Below are 15,348 nucleotides of genomic sequence, written 5' to 3' on the forward strand. Positions count from 1 at the left end.
ACCTTCTTTGGCTGCACAGAGTTTGAGTAGATGGCCAAGGAAAGAATCATACAGGGAGATTGTGGGGAAGGAGGGAGAGCTGCGGGGGGGCAGGAGGGAGAGCTGGGGGCGGGGGCAGGAGGGAGAGCTGCGGGGGGGGGGGGGCAGGAGGGAGAGCTGGGGGGGGCAGGAGGGAGAGCTGGGGGGGGCAGGAGGGAGAGCTGGGGGGGGGCAGGAGGGAGAGCTGGGGGGGGCAGGAGGGAGAGCTGGGGGGGGGCAGGAGGGAGAGCTGGGGGGGCAGGAGGGAGAGCTGGGGGGGCAGGAGGGAGAGCTGGGTGGGGGGGCAGGCGGGAGAGCTGCGGGGGGGCAAGAGGGAGAGCTGCAGGGGGGGCAGGAGGGAGAGCTGCGGGGGGGTGCAGGAGGGAGAGCTGCGGGCAGTAGTGTCAGCTAAACAGTTTGCAACGCCTGATAAACCTGTCAGTTGCGAAGGTGTCATCAACAGAAGTCACCCATTCGAACAAAAGAAGGCAGATGGATGCTGCTGTCGCTAAGATTATTTCAACAAAGTCCAGGGAGGTGAAAAATCCCCCTTTAAAAATACCAATAAAAAGGGAAGAACTCAGACGCTGTCAGGACCACAGTTCAAACCCTGACGTTCTTCTGCCATCCTTCGACCAGCCTCTGCTTTGTGTGATATTCCCCCACCGGCCGTGATCGCTCTTTTTTTAATAAGAAAAGACCTTTCATCTCCATGGCAACGCCTTTTGTTGCCCGCTGGATTACAGAGCGGCAGTTTTCTTGGCTCCCGATATGCACATTCTCTCTCGGTCCTGTGGTTTGTGCTTGGGAACCAGGGGCTCAGGAGAATTGTATCGCGTCAGCGACAATAATTTTTTAAAAAGCGCAAAAAAGGCAGCAAGGCACATAGACGAGGAGAAAGGAATGAAATCAGACTTTGGAATCTCTCTGCGGAATCTTTTCCAGTGTCATCTTATCTGTCACCTCCTGTCAGCCTTTCACCATCAAACTCTTCTCATTGAAGATCGAGATTGAAAGTGATGGGCAAAGGTCCCTCTGCCCCCCCCCCCCCCCTCTCTCTCTCCTACATGAGTGCCAACAGCATGCAGGAGCCATGGGTCCATGAAGAGGAACCACCACCTGACCCAGCGAGGCCAGCTGCAGAGGGCATCTGTTGCCGTCCTGCCAAAGGTCAGCAACACCATTTTTTGCCCCTGGACTCCACCTGACAACTGCACCCGGAGGTCAGAGTCACCACTCCACCGAGGAGAAAAGAAAGACTTCGAATCCCCTGCAGTGCAGAAGGAGGCCATTCGGCCCATCGAGCCTGCACCGAGAACAATCTCACCCAGGCCCTATCCCCGTAACTCTATGTATTTACCCTAGCTAATCCCCCTGACACTAAGGGGCAATTTAGCATGGTCAGTGCACCCTAACCCGCACATCTATGGATTGTGGGAGGAAACCCACGCAGACACGGGGAGAACGTGCAGACACCGCACAGACAGTGACCCGAGGCTGGAGTTGAACCTGGGTCCCTGCCGCTATGAGGCAGCAGTGCTAACCACTGTGCCGCCCCATCATCGTCATGTGTCATAGTTAAGTGATAATGACTAGATAGACTGATTAGAAAGAGGAACTGACACGGAGGAAGGAGGGAAATAGCTTTACAAGAATGTGTGTCTCTATTTCTCTCTTTCTCTTTCTTTATCCGGCCATTATCATATTGCTGTTTGTGGGATCCTGCTGTGCACAAATTACCTGCCACATTTCCGACATTACAACAGTGACAACACTTCACAAATTGCTCCTTCAGTTGCAAAATGCTTTGAGCTGTCCAGTGGTTGTGACAGGCAAGGTATATTCTCCCCCTCTCTCTTTCTCCCACTCTTTTCCTCTCAACCTCTCTCTTTCTCGCTCCTCTTTCTTTCTCCAACCTCTTTCTCTCGATCCCTTTCTCCCCCTCTCTCTTTCTCCCCCTCTCTCTTTCTCTCAGTCTGTTTCTCCTCTCTTTCTCCCAATCTCTCTCTTTCTCCAACTCTCTTTCTCTCGATCTCTTTCTCCCACTCTCTCTTTTCCTACTTCACCAGACCCCAAATGAAAGCGAAGACTGAACACAGAGGATCATAGAATTCCTACAGGGCAGAAGGAGACCATTTGGCCCATCGAGTCAGCACCGACCACAATCCCAGCCAGGCCCTAATCCCCATAACCCCATGCATTTATCCTAGTTAGTCCCCCTGACACTAAGGGGCAATTTAACATGGCCAATCCACCTAACCCGCACATCTTTGGACTGTGGGAGGAAACCGGAGCACCCGGAGGAAACCCACACAGACACGGGGAGAACGTGCAAACTCCACACAGACAGTGACACCAGCCGGGAATCGAACCCGGGTCCCTGGAGCTGTGAGGCAGCAGTGCTAACCACTGTGCCACCATGCCGGATGTTGGATTAAACATAACAGAACAGGCAGTTATCAAGATATCAACACCAAGCCCCCAGCAGTACCCAGTTCCAGGTCTCGGGCCTACTCTGTCTCCATGGAAAACAGGCCAGAGGTTTGGTGTCAATAGTCCCCTCTATTGACTCATTGAGTATGTGTAGTAGGTTATAGCAAAGAGTCAACCAGAGAGTCTTGGCTTCAAACCCTGGTCTTTGTTGCTTATCTGCAAGTAGGGACGTCACACCTCGACTTGGGGAAAATCCACCAAATTATTCCTGAGTGTTTGGTTACCCTGTGGGCCATCCCTCCACTTGCTCCCACCTCGACTCAATCCCCAACTGGGAAGGGTGTGAATGTAGATCTTGGCTTCGGACGTCTCTAGGCTTCCCTCCCTTGGTGAGTCCAGGGATCCTGTAGGCAAAGGGAACAGGAAAATGGTGGATGGACATTCTGTTATCCACCGCAGATCCTGTCTGATTCTCCCCTATCCTTCGGAGCACGATTAAAGGAAAATCTCCCCGGATAAAGCTACCAATGAAGCACTCTGTAGTTGAACAGCCAGGCAAGAGTTACACAAGAACGGAACACCAACAAGAATTGACACTCGGGAGAGGCGCGAGGTTTTTTTTTATTAATTTGATGTTTAAGAGTTCCAGCTCTGAATGTAGGTACGGTTAACATGGGATTGACTTCTGTACCGATCCTCTGTTATGTGTGGGAGGGACAATTATTTGAATGTGGTGGGTTTTTTTTGACGATGTTGGGGAGGAGAGGGGGGAGCAGGCGGGGGTGGATCCGTTAAAGAATGAGAGAGAAGTGGGAGCCTGTTCCTGGAGTTGAGTGTGAACTAAATGCTGCTCTGTCAGGAAGTGTAATTGAATTCTTGGTTCTTGAGAAAAAAACACTCTGGCGCAGAAGGATCACGAAGTGTTGGCAAAGTGCGGAGGAGGAGACGGAGAAGAGGAGAGGAAATCGAGAACCTGCTGGAGATTCTATTGCGTAACCCCTTTCAGTCCGCCCTCCCGGCAGGGGGAGAGGGTGAGACCGGTTTCCCCCCACAGTCCGAAAGACGAGCCGGTTAGGGTGCATTGGCCGTGCTAAATTCTCCCTCAGTGTTACCCAAAGAGGCGCCAGAGTGCGGCAACTGGGGGATTTTCACAGTAACTCCATTGCAGCGTTAATGTAAGCCGACTTGTGACACTAATAAATAAACTTTAAAACTTAAATCCAGTTTGCGTTGGCTTGGACCGGCTTGAGCCGGTATTAGTTTGGCCGTGACAGGTTGTGAAGGGACCGGACTGGTTGCGAAGCGGCTGGCAGAAAACAGCTTCACCAGTTGAACTAATGTGACCTGGAACTGGTCCAAGATCCTCCCCTGACCACATCAGCCAGTCGCCGGATGGAATATTTCTTTTTCCCAGGGTCGGGAAGCCTTTGAAGCTTCTCTGACAGATCTCCCTTCAACCTCGCGCTGACTGCTGTGTTTATTTGAAGTAAATATATTAATAAGCTTTTGTGAAAGAATAACGCGCGGCTGCCTCAGTTTGAGTCGAGTTAAAGGGGTGGCACTTCCCTGAAGAAATGCTCAGAAAGCTGTTCTTTTTAGGAGGAGTCTTCATTTAACCTCCCCATGAGGTTCTAAAGGGTTTCTGTGTAACTTACACTCGATGCGGCTGTGAAAATGTATTTGCACAAGGATAGTGTCGTTTTAATTTGCCAGCAACAAGCGGCCCAACGAAATCTAATTGCCGTTTTATTGTGGGATTCCTTAACCGGATCACATTCAGGCCATATGTTGACTGAATAGAGGATTTGGGGATTTATTTTTTTATGCTATGTTTTGACAAGCAAGTCCTGCCTGTCTGTGTCTCAAAACAGGAGCATTCAACACATAAAGGACCTGAACATTGCATGGCGCTCCCTGAATAAATCACACTGTCTGTTCTTTAGTTTTAAAGTTTATGTATCAGTGTCACAAGTAGGCTTACATTAATACTGCAATGAAGTTACTGTGAAAAGCCCCTAGTCGCCACACTCCGGCGCCTGTTCGGGTACACTGAGGGAGAATTTAGTATGGCCAATGCAGCCTAACCAGCACGTCTTTCAGACTGTGCGAGGAAACCGGAGCACCCGGAGGAAACCCACGCAGACACAGGGAGAACTTGCAGACTCCGCACAGACAGTGACCCGAGCCAGGAATCGAACCCGGGTCCCTGGCGCTGTGAGGCAGTAGTGGTGACCACTGTGCCTCCCACTGCGGGTCTCCCGACTTGATTCTCTCCACTACCTTGTGAGCGTCAGAGCACTATCCCCTCAGGAATCATAGGATCCTAACAGAGCAGAAGGAGGACATTCAGCCCATCGAGTCTGCAACGACCACAATCCCAGCCAGGCCCCTATCCCCATGTATTTACCCTGGCTAGTCCCGCTGACACTGTAGGGGCAATTTAGCATGGCCTAACCAGCACATCTTTCAGAGTGTGGGAGGAAACTGGAGCACCCAGAGGAAACCCACGCAGACAAAGGGAGAACGTGCAGACTCCACACAGACAGTGACCCAAGCTGGGAATCGAACCCGGGCCCCTGGCGCTGTGAACCACTGTGTCACCGTGACGTCCATTCCTTCTGCTGTTCGCAAACTGGTTTGAATTATTTTTCTTTTTATTTCTCATCCACACTTAAACCGTGTTTTGATACAAAATGTAATTTTTACTTCACAACATCTTCAGCGTCGTGGAGAGACAGTGGGGTAGTGGCAACATCACTGGACCTGGTAACCCGGAAGCCACAGGCTAGGGGACACAGGTTCAAATCCCACCACGGCAGCTGGTGGAATTTAATTTGAATGAGCGAAATCTGGAATGAAAAGCTAGCCTCAGTAATAGTGACCATGAAACTACCATCGATTGTCATAAAGTTCACTCACTCACTCATGTGCTTTTAGGGAAGGAAATCTGCCGTCCTTACCTGGTCTGGCCTACATGTGACTCCAGAGCCACAACAATGTAGTTGACTCTGAACTGCCTCAGAAACAGCCCAGCACGCCATTCAGTAAAGATAAAGTTTTATTTATTAGTCACAAGTAGGCTTACGTTAACTCTGCAGTGAAGTTACTGTGAAAATCCCCTGGTCGCCACACTCCGGCGCCTGTTCGGGTTACACTGAGGGGGAATTTAGCACGGCCAATGCACCCTAACCAGCACATCTTTCGGACTGTGGGAGGAAACCGGAGCACCCGGAGGAAACCCACGCTGACACGGGGAGAACGTGCAGACTCCGCACAGACAGTGACCCAAGCCGGGAATCGAACCCGGGTCCCTGGCGCTGTGAGGCAGCAGTGCTAACCACTGAGCCACCGTAAGAATAATAAGAAAGGAAATACAGATCTAGATGTGTGTGTGTGTGTGTGTGTGTGTGTACATGAGTGTTTATTTATGTGTGTGTGTACCAGTGTGTGGGTATGTGTGTATCTGCGCGTTGAGTGTGTCAGAGCGCTTGGGGAATCATAGAATCCCTGCAGTGCAGAAGGAGGCCATTCGGCCCATCGAGTCTGCACTGACAACAATCCCACTCCAGGCCCTATCCCCACAACCCCAAATATTTACCCCGCTAATCCCTCTCACCTATGCATCTCGGGTCACTAAGGGGCAATTTGGCATGACCAACCAACCTAACCCACACACCTTTGGACTGTGGGAGGAAACCGGAGCATCCGGAGGAAACCCATGCAGACACGGGGAGAATGTGCAAACTCCACACAGACAGTGACCGGAGCCGGGAGTCGAACCCTGGTCCCTGGAGCTGTGAGGCAGCAGTGCTAACCACTGTGCCACCGTGCCGCCCACTCTAGATGTTTGTGTAGGTGAGTGCTTATTTATGTGCATGTACCAGTGTGTGGGTATGTGTGTATCTGTGCGTTGAGTGTACCACTTGGGGAAGTAGTGGTCAAGTCGACACAGTCAATTTAAAATGTTTTAAGGTACATCACTAAATACATCACTAATGCGCCCTTAGAAGCGAAGAGTCCCTTCACGTTCCTCTGTGGGCTCTGGACAACTTTTTTAAAAAAAACAACACTCACAGACCAAGCTGTGTTTCCGTCCTGGTGAGTTCAGGATTTAACATTTCCCAACACAGATGTTGGAAGAGTTTGTTCTTGGTTTGTGAGTGAGAGGCAGCCGTAGGCAGTACAAGTACATAGCAGGGAGAGCTCTGCTCCTGGAGAGATATCAGCATGCGGCTGTTTGCACTTCCTGCAGCTTCATTCCTCTGCACTTGCCCAAGCTCAGCTGGGGGCACCCAGAAAAGACTCCATCTTGCCCCAAGTCGACAGCAGCTCCTGTTGAACCGTTTTGACTCCCGGCGGCTGGCTTGATTGAAAGCTTAGGCCGCGGGATGATTGTTTTCCTGCAGAGGCGCTGATAGATGTGGATATTTCCCACCATCTGCCACTCTGAATTCCGGAACATTCCCTTGATTCTGATGGAGAAAATTGCCAGTGGGAGGTTGTGCAGTTGGCTGTAGAATAGGTGCTCCTTGCTTTTAGAAAATATATAGAAAAATCCATCATCTTATTGCATAGCACAGCAGGCTTGAGGGGCCGAGTGGCCAGACTCCTGTTCCAGTACATCACCAGCGTGCCTCCTTTATACCCTCCCTAGTTCTTTACCCATTCATCCCATTCCCTTTCATACGGGCTACAATTCCACAGGTGCCAACTACCCTTCAGAGCTCAGGTCAGGGTGCCATTCTTCATGGTGTGTGGGTTGTTTGACTCTGCCAGCACCTCCCTGTGTGCTGTAACCACTCGATGCCGATGGTGGGTGAGAACAGAGTGGCTGGCGAACGATGATCACAGCTTGGGGAGGTGGGGCTGCGTTGCACCTCCTCTTTGATGTGGTTAGGGCACGGGATCTGTGCCCACCAGGGCGTGAGGGGTGGGCAAGGCTGGCATGCCTTGCCGTGCATCATATGGGTAAAACTCCAGGCACAGTTGGCAGGGTTGACTCATTGAGGCAGGCAAGTAGGCAGTGCCCTACACTTCAAAAGAGAAAATGCTGGAAAATCTCAGCAGGTCTGGCAGCTTCTGTAAGGAGAGAAAAGAGCTGAGGTCTCGAGTCCAGATGACCCTTCGTCAAAGCTAAAAGGCACAGAAAGTGGGAGATATTTATACTGCAGGGGGAGGGAATGAAAGATGAGTCATAGGCATAGAAACCAGGGGAAAAGACTGCTAATGGCTGTCCCCAGAGAGAATAAAGGGTGTGAATGGCCAAATGGAGAGAAGTTGTAAACTGTGACAGCTCATTCCCTCCCCTTTCAGTATAAATATCTCCCACTTTCCACCACTCCTCCCCCCACACCCGATCCCACAAAACCAGCTCGTTGGGTTGGGTGATAAATCTGTCAGAGCCCCTCACCCGCAGGGGTGAAACGTAAGACAACTTAAACCAAAACTCATTGTGAATCGTACACCGGGTTTCTCTGACTGTATCAAGGTTGAGCTTCCAGGCGCTGGAGAACCTGCAGGATAACAGATCCAGTGCATCACCCTCGACAGTGGTTTCTTCTCCATAGCAACACTTAAATGGGGCTGCCAGCTTTATCCCCACGATGCACCTCGGTCTTTGGAGACCTCTTAGCCGTTAATAAGCAGAGATTCATTAGTTTAACTCTCTGCAAGTCTGGCTAACTCCTCATTTCTTGCCGTTTTGTTGGCTGAATTGCACCAAACTAAAGAACATAAGAACTAGGAGCAGGAGTAGGCCATCTGGCCCCTCGAGCCTGCTCCGCCATTCAATAAGATCATGGCTGATCTTTTCGTGGACTCAGCTCCACTTACCCGCCCGCTCACCATAACCCTTAATTCCTTTACTGTTCAAAAATGTATCTATCCTTGCCTTAAAAACATTCAATGAGGTAGCCTCAACTGCTGCACTGGGCAGGGAATTCCACAGATTCACAACTCTTTGTGTGAAGAAGTTCCTCCTCAACTCCGTCCTAAATCTGCTCCCTCTTATTTTGAAGCCATGTTCTAGTTCTAGTTTCACCCGCCAGTGGAAACAACTTCCCTGCTTCTATCTTGTCTATTCCCTTCATAATCTTATATGTTTCTATAAGATCCCCCCTCATTCTTCTGAATTCCAATGAGTGTAGCCCCAGTCTACTCAGTCTCTCTTCCCAAGCCAACCCTCTCAACTCCGGAATCAACCAATGAATCTCCTCTGCAGGAACACTGGAGTAGGAGTACTATGCATCGCACAGCCCTCAGTGAGGTCAGCTGACTCAGCCTAGGTTGGGGTTGGAACCGGAATCTCCTTTTCCATGTTACTCAGTCCTGAACCTTTCCCGTCCAAGACTCAGTTGACAAGGGTTCACATGATGTGAATGACCCTATTTTGAAAAGAGGGCAGCGGCCGCAATGCGAACCACCCCCCTTCCCTGCAGGGCCATTTGTCACTTGTTCTACATTTTTGCTTTCACTCAGCACTGACCTTTATTCTCCCATTGACACATTCTGATATCTTACCTTTATGCCACTATTAGCACCCTCTCCTACCATTAACACTCACTCTAACTCCATGCCCTACGCACCTTTGTTGCAAACTCTCCCACCATTCACTGACCTTCTGCTCTATCTGCTCCACCCCCTTTCACACAGGATAAAAATCTGCCACATTTCTCTTTAGCTCTGAAGAAGAGTCATACGGAATCGAAACGTTAACTCTTGTTTTTCTCCCTCTGCAGATGCTGTCAGATCGGCTGAGTTTTTCCAGCATTTTCTGTTTTAGTTTCAGATTTCCAGCATCCACAGTATTTTTCTTTTATATCAGAACAAAGGTTGTTGGGAGGTTGCATTGGGAAAGGTACTGGCATCTCATGATGGCCGCCAACTCTTGTAACCGTGTCGGGTGTAGTGGGCCTGCATTCTCCAGTTCACTCCCTCCCTGCCTGCGCGAATCCAGGAAACTGATGATCTGGTCATCTCCTTTCCATTTGATTGGATTGGATTTGATTTGATTTATTATTGTCACATGTATTGGGATACAGCGAAAAGTATTGTTTCTTGCGCACTATTCAGACAAAGCATACCATTCATAGAGAAGGAAAGGAGAGAGTGCAGAATGTAGTGTTACAGTCACAGCTAGGGTGTAGAGAAAGATCCAACTTAGTGCGAGGTAGGTCCATTCAAAAGTCTGACAGCAGCAGGGAAGAAGCTGTTCTTGAGTCGGTTGGTACGTGACCTCAAACTTTTGTATCTTCTTCCCGACGGAAGAAGGTGGAAGCGAGAATGTCCGGGGTGCGTGGGGTCCATAAGTATACTGGCTGCTTTTCCAAGGCAGCGAGAAATGTCGACAGAGTCAATGGATGGGAGGCTGGTTTGCGTCATGGACTGGGCTTCGTTCATGACCCTTTGTAGTTTTTTGCGGACTTGGACAGAGCAGGAGCCATACCAAGCTGTGATACAATCAGATTTGCGGGAGCTTGCTGTCTACAAATTGGTTGCTATATTCCCCTACATTACAACGTTACGTTATATATTACAGCCATGCAGCAGAGCACTTTGGGAACAGCCCGAGATAGTGAAAGGCGCTGGTTTGAACACTCACGCTTTCTTTAGATGCTGCAGAGTAGGAGGGTTGGCTATCAGAGGACAGAGATTGAAGGTAGTTGATAAACGAGACCCAGGGTGGAAGAGAAGTTGCTGTCTAATCATGGGATCACATCCTATGTGGGATAGTACGTCCGGCGGTTTACAACTAGGGGCTGTTTGAGTACGGTGCACTACCCCGGCAATGTTTTGATCGATCAGAGTCAACTTGCCTTTTTTGGGCTCACACAAAAACTGGGGGGGATAACGGTTTGTTGGTGCATTCATAGACATAGACACCCTACAGTGCAGAAGGAGGCCATTCGGCCCATCGAGTCTGCACCGACCACAATCCCACCCAGGCCCTACTCCCACATATTTACCCGCTAATCCCTCTAACCTACGCATCCCAGGACTCTAAGGGGCAATTTTTAACCTGGCCAATCAACCTAACCCGCACATCTTTGGACTGTGGGAGGAAACCGGAGCACCCGGAGGAAACCCACGCAGACACGAGGAGAATGTGCAAACTCCACACAGACAGTGACCCGAGCCGGGAATCGAACCCGGGACCCTGGAGCTGTGAAGCAGCAGTGCTAACCACTGTGCTACCGTGCCGCCCTCCCTGGCAATGCCTCAACCAATCAAGAGTCCGCTTGCCAACCAATCAGCACTCTTTGATCATGCAGTGCAAATTGCTCCCTTTGAAATTTGGTATTCTTGTGTCTGTCCTGGTGAGTGAAAAGCTTCGACAGCATGTTTCTTTTTTCCAGCAAGGGGTTGTGGGACGAATTGGATAGCTCTTTCAGAGAGCCAGCACAGGGACAATGGGCCGAGTGGCCTCCTCCTGTGCCGGATGAGCTGTTGTCTAAGGCGGATTTACACATCCTCCTCTTGTTTCTTCCCCAGGCTTCCCAGCAGCGGCCTACGGTCCAGTAGCAGCAGCGGCGGCAGCAGCGCGAGGCTCAGGTAGGGGCGCCCGTGGAAGAGGCGGCTACATGGCATACCCTCAGAATGTAGGGGCAGGTAAAGCTCTGTCGGTATTCTGTGTGGCTGCAGCTGTCCATCGTCTCTCTCTCTCTCTCTCTTTCTCTTTCTCTCTCTCTTGTCGGGTCTCTGTTGGTTCCTTGCTCCTCGCCTGGGGTGGAGGGTGGAGGGGGGATGGGTTGGCGGGGGGTGGGGGAGGGGTGGTGAGGTCAGAGGTTAGGGGTGGGCTGGGGAGGGATATCCGAATCTTGTATGCAGAGCTGGCCTGGGGGCACGGTAGCAGGGGAGGCTGTAGTTAAGACAAGCCCCCTCAGCATCTGTACCATAACGAAGGAGGGTATTGGGCACGAGGACGGCCGCTTGTCTTTCCAAAGGGAGCACCAGGGGTCGAGGTGTCGTTCCAAAATTACGTTCCATGCAAACATGTGCTGCTTGCAAAGGATTTGCCGGTCCGGAATTCTGTGTGCTGGTTTTAATTGTGAGGCTCAGTGTGGTGATTGGCCAGTTACTGGATTAGGGCCCCATCCAATCCTACATCTTTCCTTAAGAACAATTGGGAAAAGGTTTTGAGGAAGCAATTATTACTTCTGGAATTGCTGCCAGTTCCTCAATTCTTTGTGCCTTAAATTAGAAACGGGTCCTTTGCCTGTTCCCCTCCCCCCTCTCCCTTCCTCCCTCGCTCTTTCTCCCTCTTTCCCTCTTTCTCCCTCTCTCTTTCTCCCTTTCTCCCTCCCTTGCTCTTTCTCTTTCTTTCTCTTTCCCTCTCTTTCTCTCTCTCTTTCTCCCTCTCTTTCTCCCTCTCTCTTTCTCCCTCCCTCACTCTTTCTCCCTCCCTCACTCTTTCTCCCTCTTTCTCGCTATTTCTTTCTCTCTCTTTCTTCCTCTCTTTTTCTCTCTTTCTTTCTCCCTCTCTCACTCCTTTTTTCTCTCTTTCTCCCTCTCTCTTTATTCCTCTCTCTCTCTTTCACCCTCCCTCGCTCTTTCTCCCTCTTTCTCATTCTCTCTCCCTCTTTCTCATTCTCTCTCTCTCTCTCTATATATTTCTTTCTCTCTCTTTCTACCCCTCTCTCTGTTTCTCCCACTCTTGCTCCTCTCTTTCTCTCTTTCTCCCCCCTCTCTCTTTCTCCTCCCGCTCTCTTTCTCCCTCTCTCTCTTTCTCCCTCTCTCTCTTTCTCCCTCTCTCTCTCTTTCTCCCTCCCTCGCTCTTTCTCTCTCTCCCTCTCTTTCTTTCTCTATCTCTCTATTTCTTTCTCTCTCTCTCTTTCTTCCTCTCTTTTTCTCTCTCTTTCTACCCCTCTCTCTGTTTCTCCCTCTCCCGCTCCTTCTCTCTCTTTTTCTTCCCCCTCTTTCTCCCCATCTCTCTTTCTCCCCATCTCTCTTTCTCCTCCTCTCTTTCTCCCTCCTCTCTCTTTCTCCCTCCTTTCTTTCTCTCTTTCTCCCTCCTATCTCTCTCTTTCTCCCTCCTATCTCTCTCTTTCTCCCTCCTATCTCTCTTTCTCCCTCCTATCTCTCTCTTTCTCCCTCCTATCTCTCTCTTTCTCCCTCCTATCTCTCTCTTTCTCCCTCCTATCTCTCTATTTCTCCCTCCTATCTCTTTCTCCCTCCTATCTCTCTCCCTCCTCTCTCTTTCTCCCTCATCTCTCTTTCTCCCTCCTCTCTTTTTCTCCTTCCTTTCTCTTTCTCTCCCTCTCTTTCTCTTGTTCTCTCTTTCTCGCTCTCTCTTCACCCCCATCTGCCTCCTCTTCCATACTTTCCTCTCACTTCTCCCTCTTTTCTTCCGCACTCTTTCTTGCTGTCCTGTCTACATTCTCTCTCTTCTCCATCTGTCCCCACTCTTCCCCACTCCTGTTCTTTCTCTTCCTCGTTCACGTCCTTCCTTTTCCTCCTTCCTCCTTGCTGAAAAAAAGATTCATGCTGTCGAAGTTTTTCACCTTGCACTCATCAGTACAGATGCAGGAATATCAAATTTCACAGGGACCAACCATTTATTTTGCATGAGAAGAGGACACGGTTTGGTTGGAGACTGGAGTCTATCGAGGCATTGCCATTGGAGAATGCACCGGGGAACAGTTGTCACCTATGCTTTTAATTGAAAACGCACAATGCCTGGACATGTTCTTTCTGCCTACAGGGAACCGAGCCCGGCATACGAACATATGTAGCTTCTAGCAAGCGTAAGTGTGTCACACTGCGAGCACAACTGATCATCTTAAATTGGTTGTTAGTGTAATTCTCAACACACTCAAGATTGTTCAGTAAGTGCTGCCCACTCATGGAATCCCATCTAATGTGGGAAACTATGGTCTGCATTTTGCAATCACGGGCTGTTTGAGTACGATACATTTCCTGGACAATGTTTTGCCCAAAGAGAGTCAACTTGCCTTTTTTGGGTTTACACAAAAGCTCGGGAGATAACTGTTCCTTGGTGCATTCTCCGTGGCAACGCCTCAACCAATCAAATGTCCACTTGCCAACCAGTTAGCACAGTTGTATCATGCAGTATAAATTGTTGTTCGCTTTGAAATTTGGTATTCTTGCGTCTGTCCAGGTGAGTGGCAAGGGAAAAACTTTGACAACATGTCCCTTTTTTTTCCAGCAATACTCAGGCTCTGTACTACCAGAACTCCCTGTATCCTTGTCCTCTCCCTTCCCTTCCCCTTCTCCTCTCTGACCCCATTATTCCTTTCTTCCCTGCTCCCTGCCTCTACACTGCTCCCACCACCTCTTTCTTCCCCATCTATCCCTCCATTCCACCATTCCCCCTCTCCCCCCCCCCCCCCCCCCCCACCCCCACCCCACCAATCCTGCTTGGGCCCTCTCCACCCTGTCTCTCTCTCTCTCTATCTGTCTCTTTCTCTTCTTTTTCCCTTTCGCTCTGCCCCCGCCCCGCCCACCCCACCCCCTTTTCCTACTGCTCGCACTTTCCCCTCACCAGCTAACCTGGCACATCACCCCTCGCGCCACAGAGTACGGATAGGTTTGTCTTAACATTGCTTCGAATGTTTAATCAGAGTGCTTTTGGTGCCATTTTTTTTTTGTTTTCAAGAAAGGATTAAATCGGAATGAAGCATTTGACAATTCTATGACTGAACCATTTACAAAAAAAAAAGAGAAAGGTTTATGTGGGTGTTAATGATTTTGCAATAAGCCAAAATTGAATGGAGATTGAGATGACCCGGGCTGGCAGGTTTGAAGGACAGCGCCAGGGCCTGATGTGTTCTGGGTACCGATATTCAGTAGATTGAGGGCTCATGACCGCACCCCCAAAAATTCTCATCCCATTTCTCCTTAGCCTCTTGAGGTGAAGCAGCCGTTTCGCACAATGTCTCTGGGCAGTTTTAAGCTCGGTTGAATGAGAGACTTAGCTACAGTTCATCTCAAATATTTACACTATGCACTGCGTTAGGCAGACATGTCTTACGGAAAGCAAAATCACTCATGGGGGGCTGCCCCCTAGATGCACGAATGCATGCCTCCTCCGTTTCTCTCCCCCCCCCTCCCCCGCCCCCGTCGTCATCTCTTCGACCACCTCCACTCCCCCCCCCCCCGCCCCTCCCCCCACCCCCGAGACCGACGGCGACCTGAGATGATGAATGATCAAAACAGAGGTGTGGGAGCCCTCACATGAACCACGGCAAACCCAGCCTGGTTTATTGACTGGAACTCTTCAGGACGTTTGATGCCATCTTTGCTCTTCTATTACCCTTGGCCTCTCTCTTCCCCTGGCAACATGCTGACGTGTAGGGCGAAGGAGAGAAGGGGATGCGCACAGTTTCCCCCTCCTCGGGCATCTCCGCCCTCGACTCTTGCTTGTCTCTGAACCACGGCATCCATTTTGAATTGGGCAGCCATTTTGTTTGTTAATCGCCGACTGCCCGAAAAGTCTTGTTGTTCCGCCAGGAGTCCATTGCCTCTTACCCGCCTTCTCCCCTCGCGTGCAGTGCCAGTGTACAGAGGGTCCTCCTGGCAAGCTGCTGCATTTGACCAGTTTGAGTTGCCGGGTACAGATTGCGCTTGAGGTCGGGATTTGAACTGCGTGACCCCTGGTCACAGCACCTGATTGTGGGGTGAATCCCAAACTCCAGTTGAACCTTTTCATCTAACGCGGTGACAAGTCAGGAATCAAGCTGTTATCATTGTTGTCCGACACTTTGAAAAGGCGGTTCCTGCTCTTCACTTGCTCTTGTTGGCCTGAACTTCAAAGTAATCCAGCGAAGATCCGCCAGTCTCTTTCCTTCGGCCGGGCGGGTGAAGCCACACTCCTCATGGCCCTGAGCCGTGTATCAGTGGGTCGTTCATGCTGTCCTCAGAGTCGCGAGGTTGTGGGGC

General features: G+C 50.4%; 1 protein-coding gene across 1 annotated transcript in view; it reads left to right on the top strand.

Moving 5' to 3' along the window:
• Nucleotides 1–1,085: 1,085 nt before the first annotated feature.
• The window catches only part of LOC144488336 (uncharacterized), an 82,309-nt gene continuing 68,046 nt past the window's right edge, over nt 1,086–15,348 (top strand). Inside the window, exons 1-2 of the mRNA XM_078206386.1 lie at nt 1,086–1,188; nt 10,942–11,058. Coding sequence (XP_078062512.1) covers nt 1,086–1,188; nt 10,942–11,058 — 220 coding nt within the window. The remainder of the gene's footprint in view (nt 1,189–10,941; nt 11,059–15,348) is intronic.

The sequence above is a fragment of the Mustelus asterias genome, unplaced genomic scaffold (assembly GCF_964213995.1).
Source record: "Mustelus asterias unplaced genomic scaffold, sMusAst1.hap1.1 HAP1_SCAFFOLD_1473, whole genome shotgun sequence".
NCBI classification, from domain to species: Eukaryota; Metazoa; Chordata; class Chondrichthyes; order Carcharhiniformes; family Triakidae; genus Mustelus; species Mustelus asterias.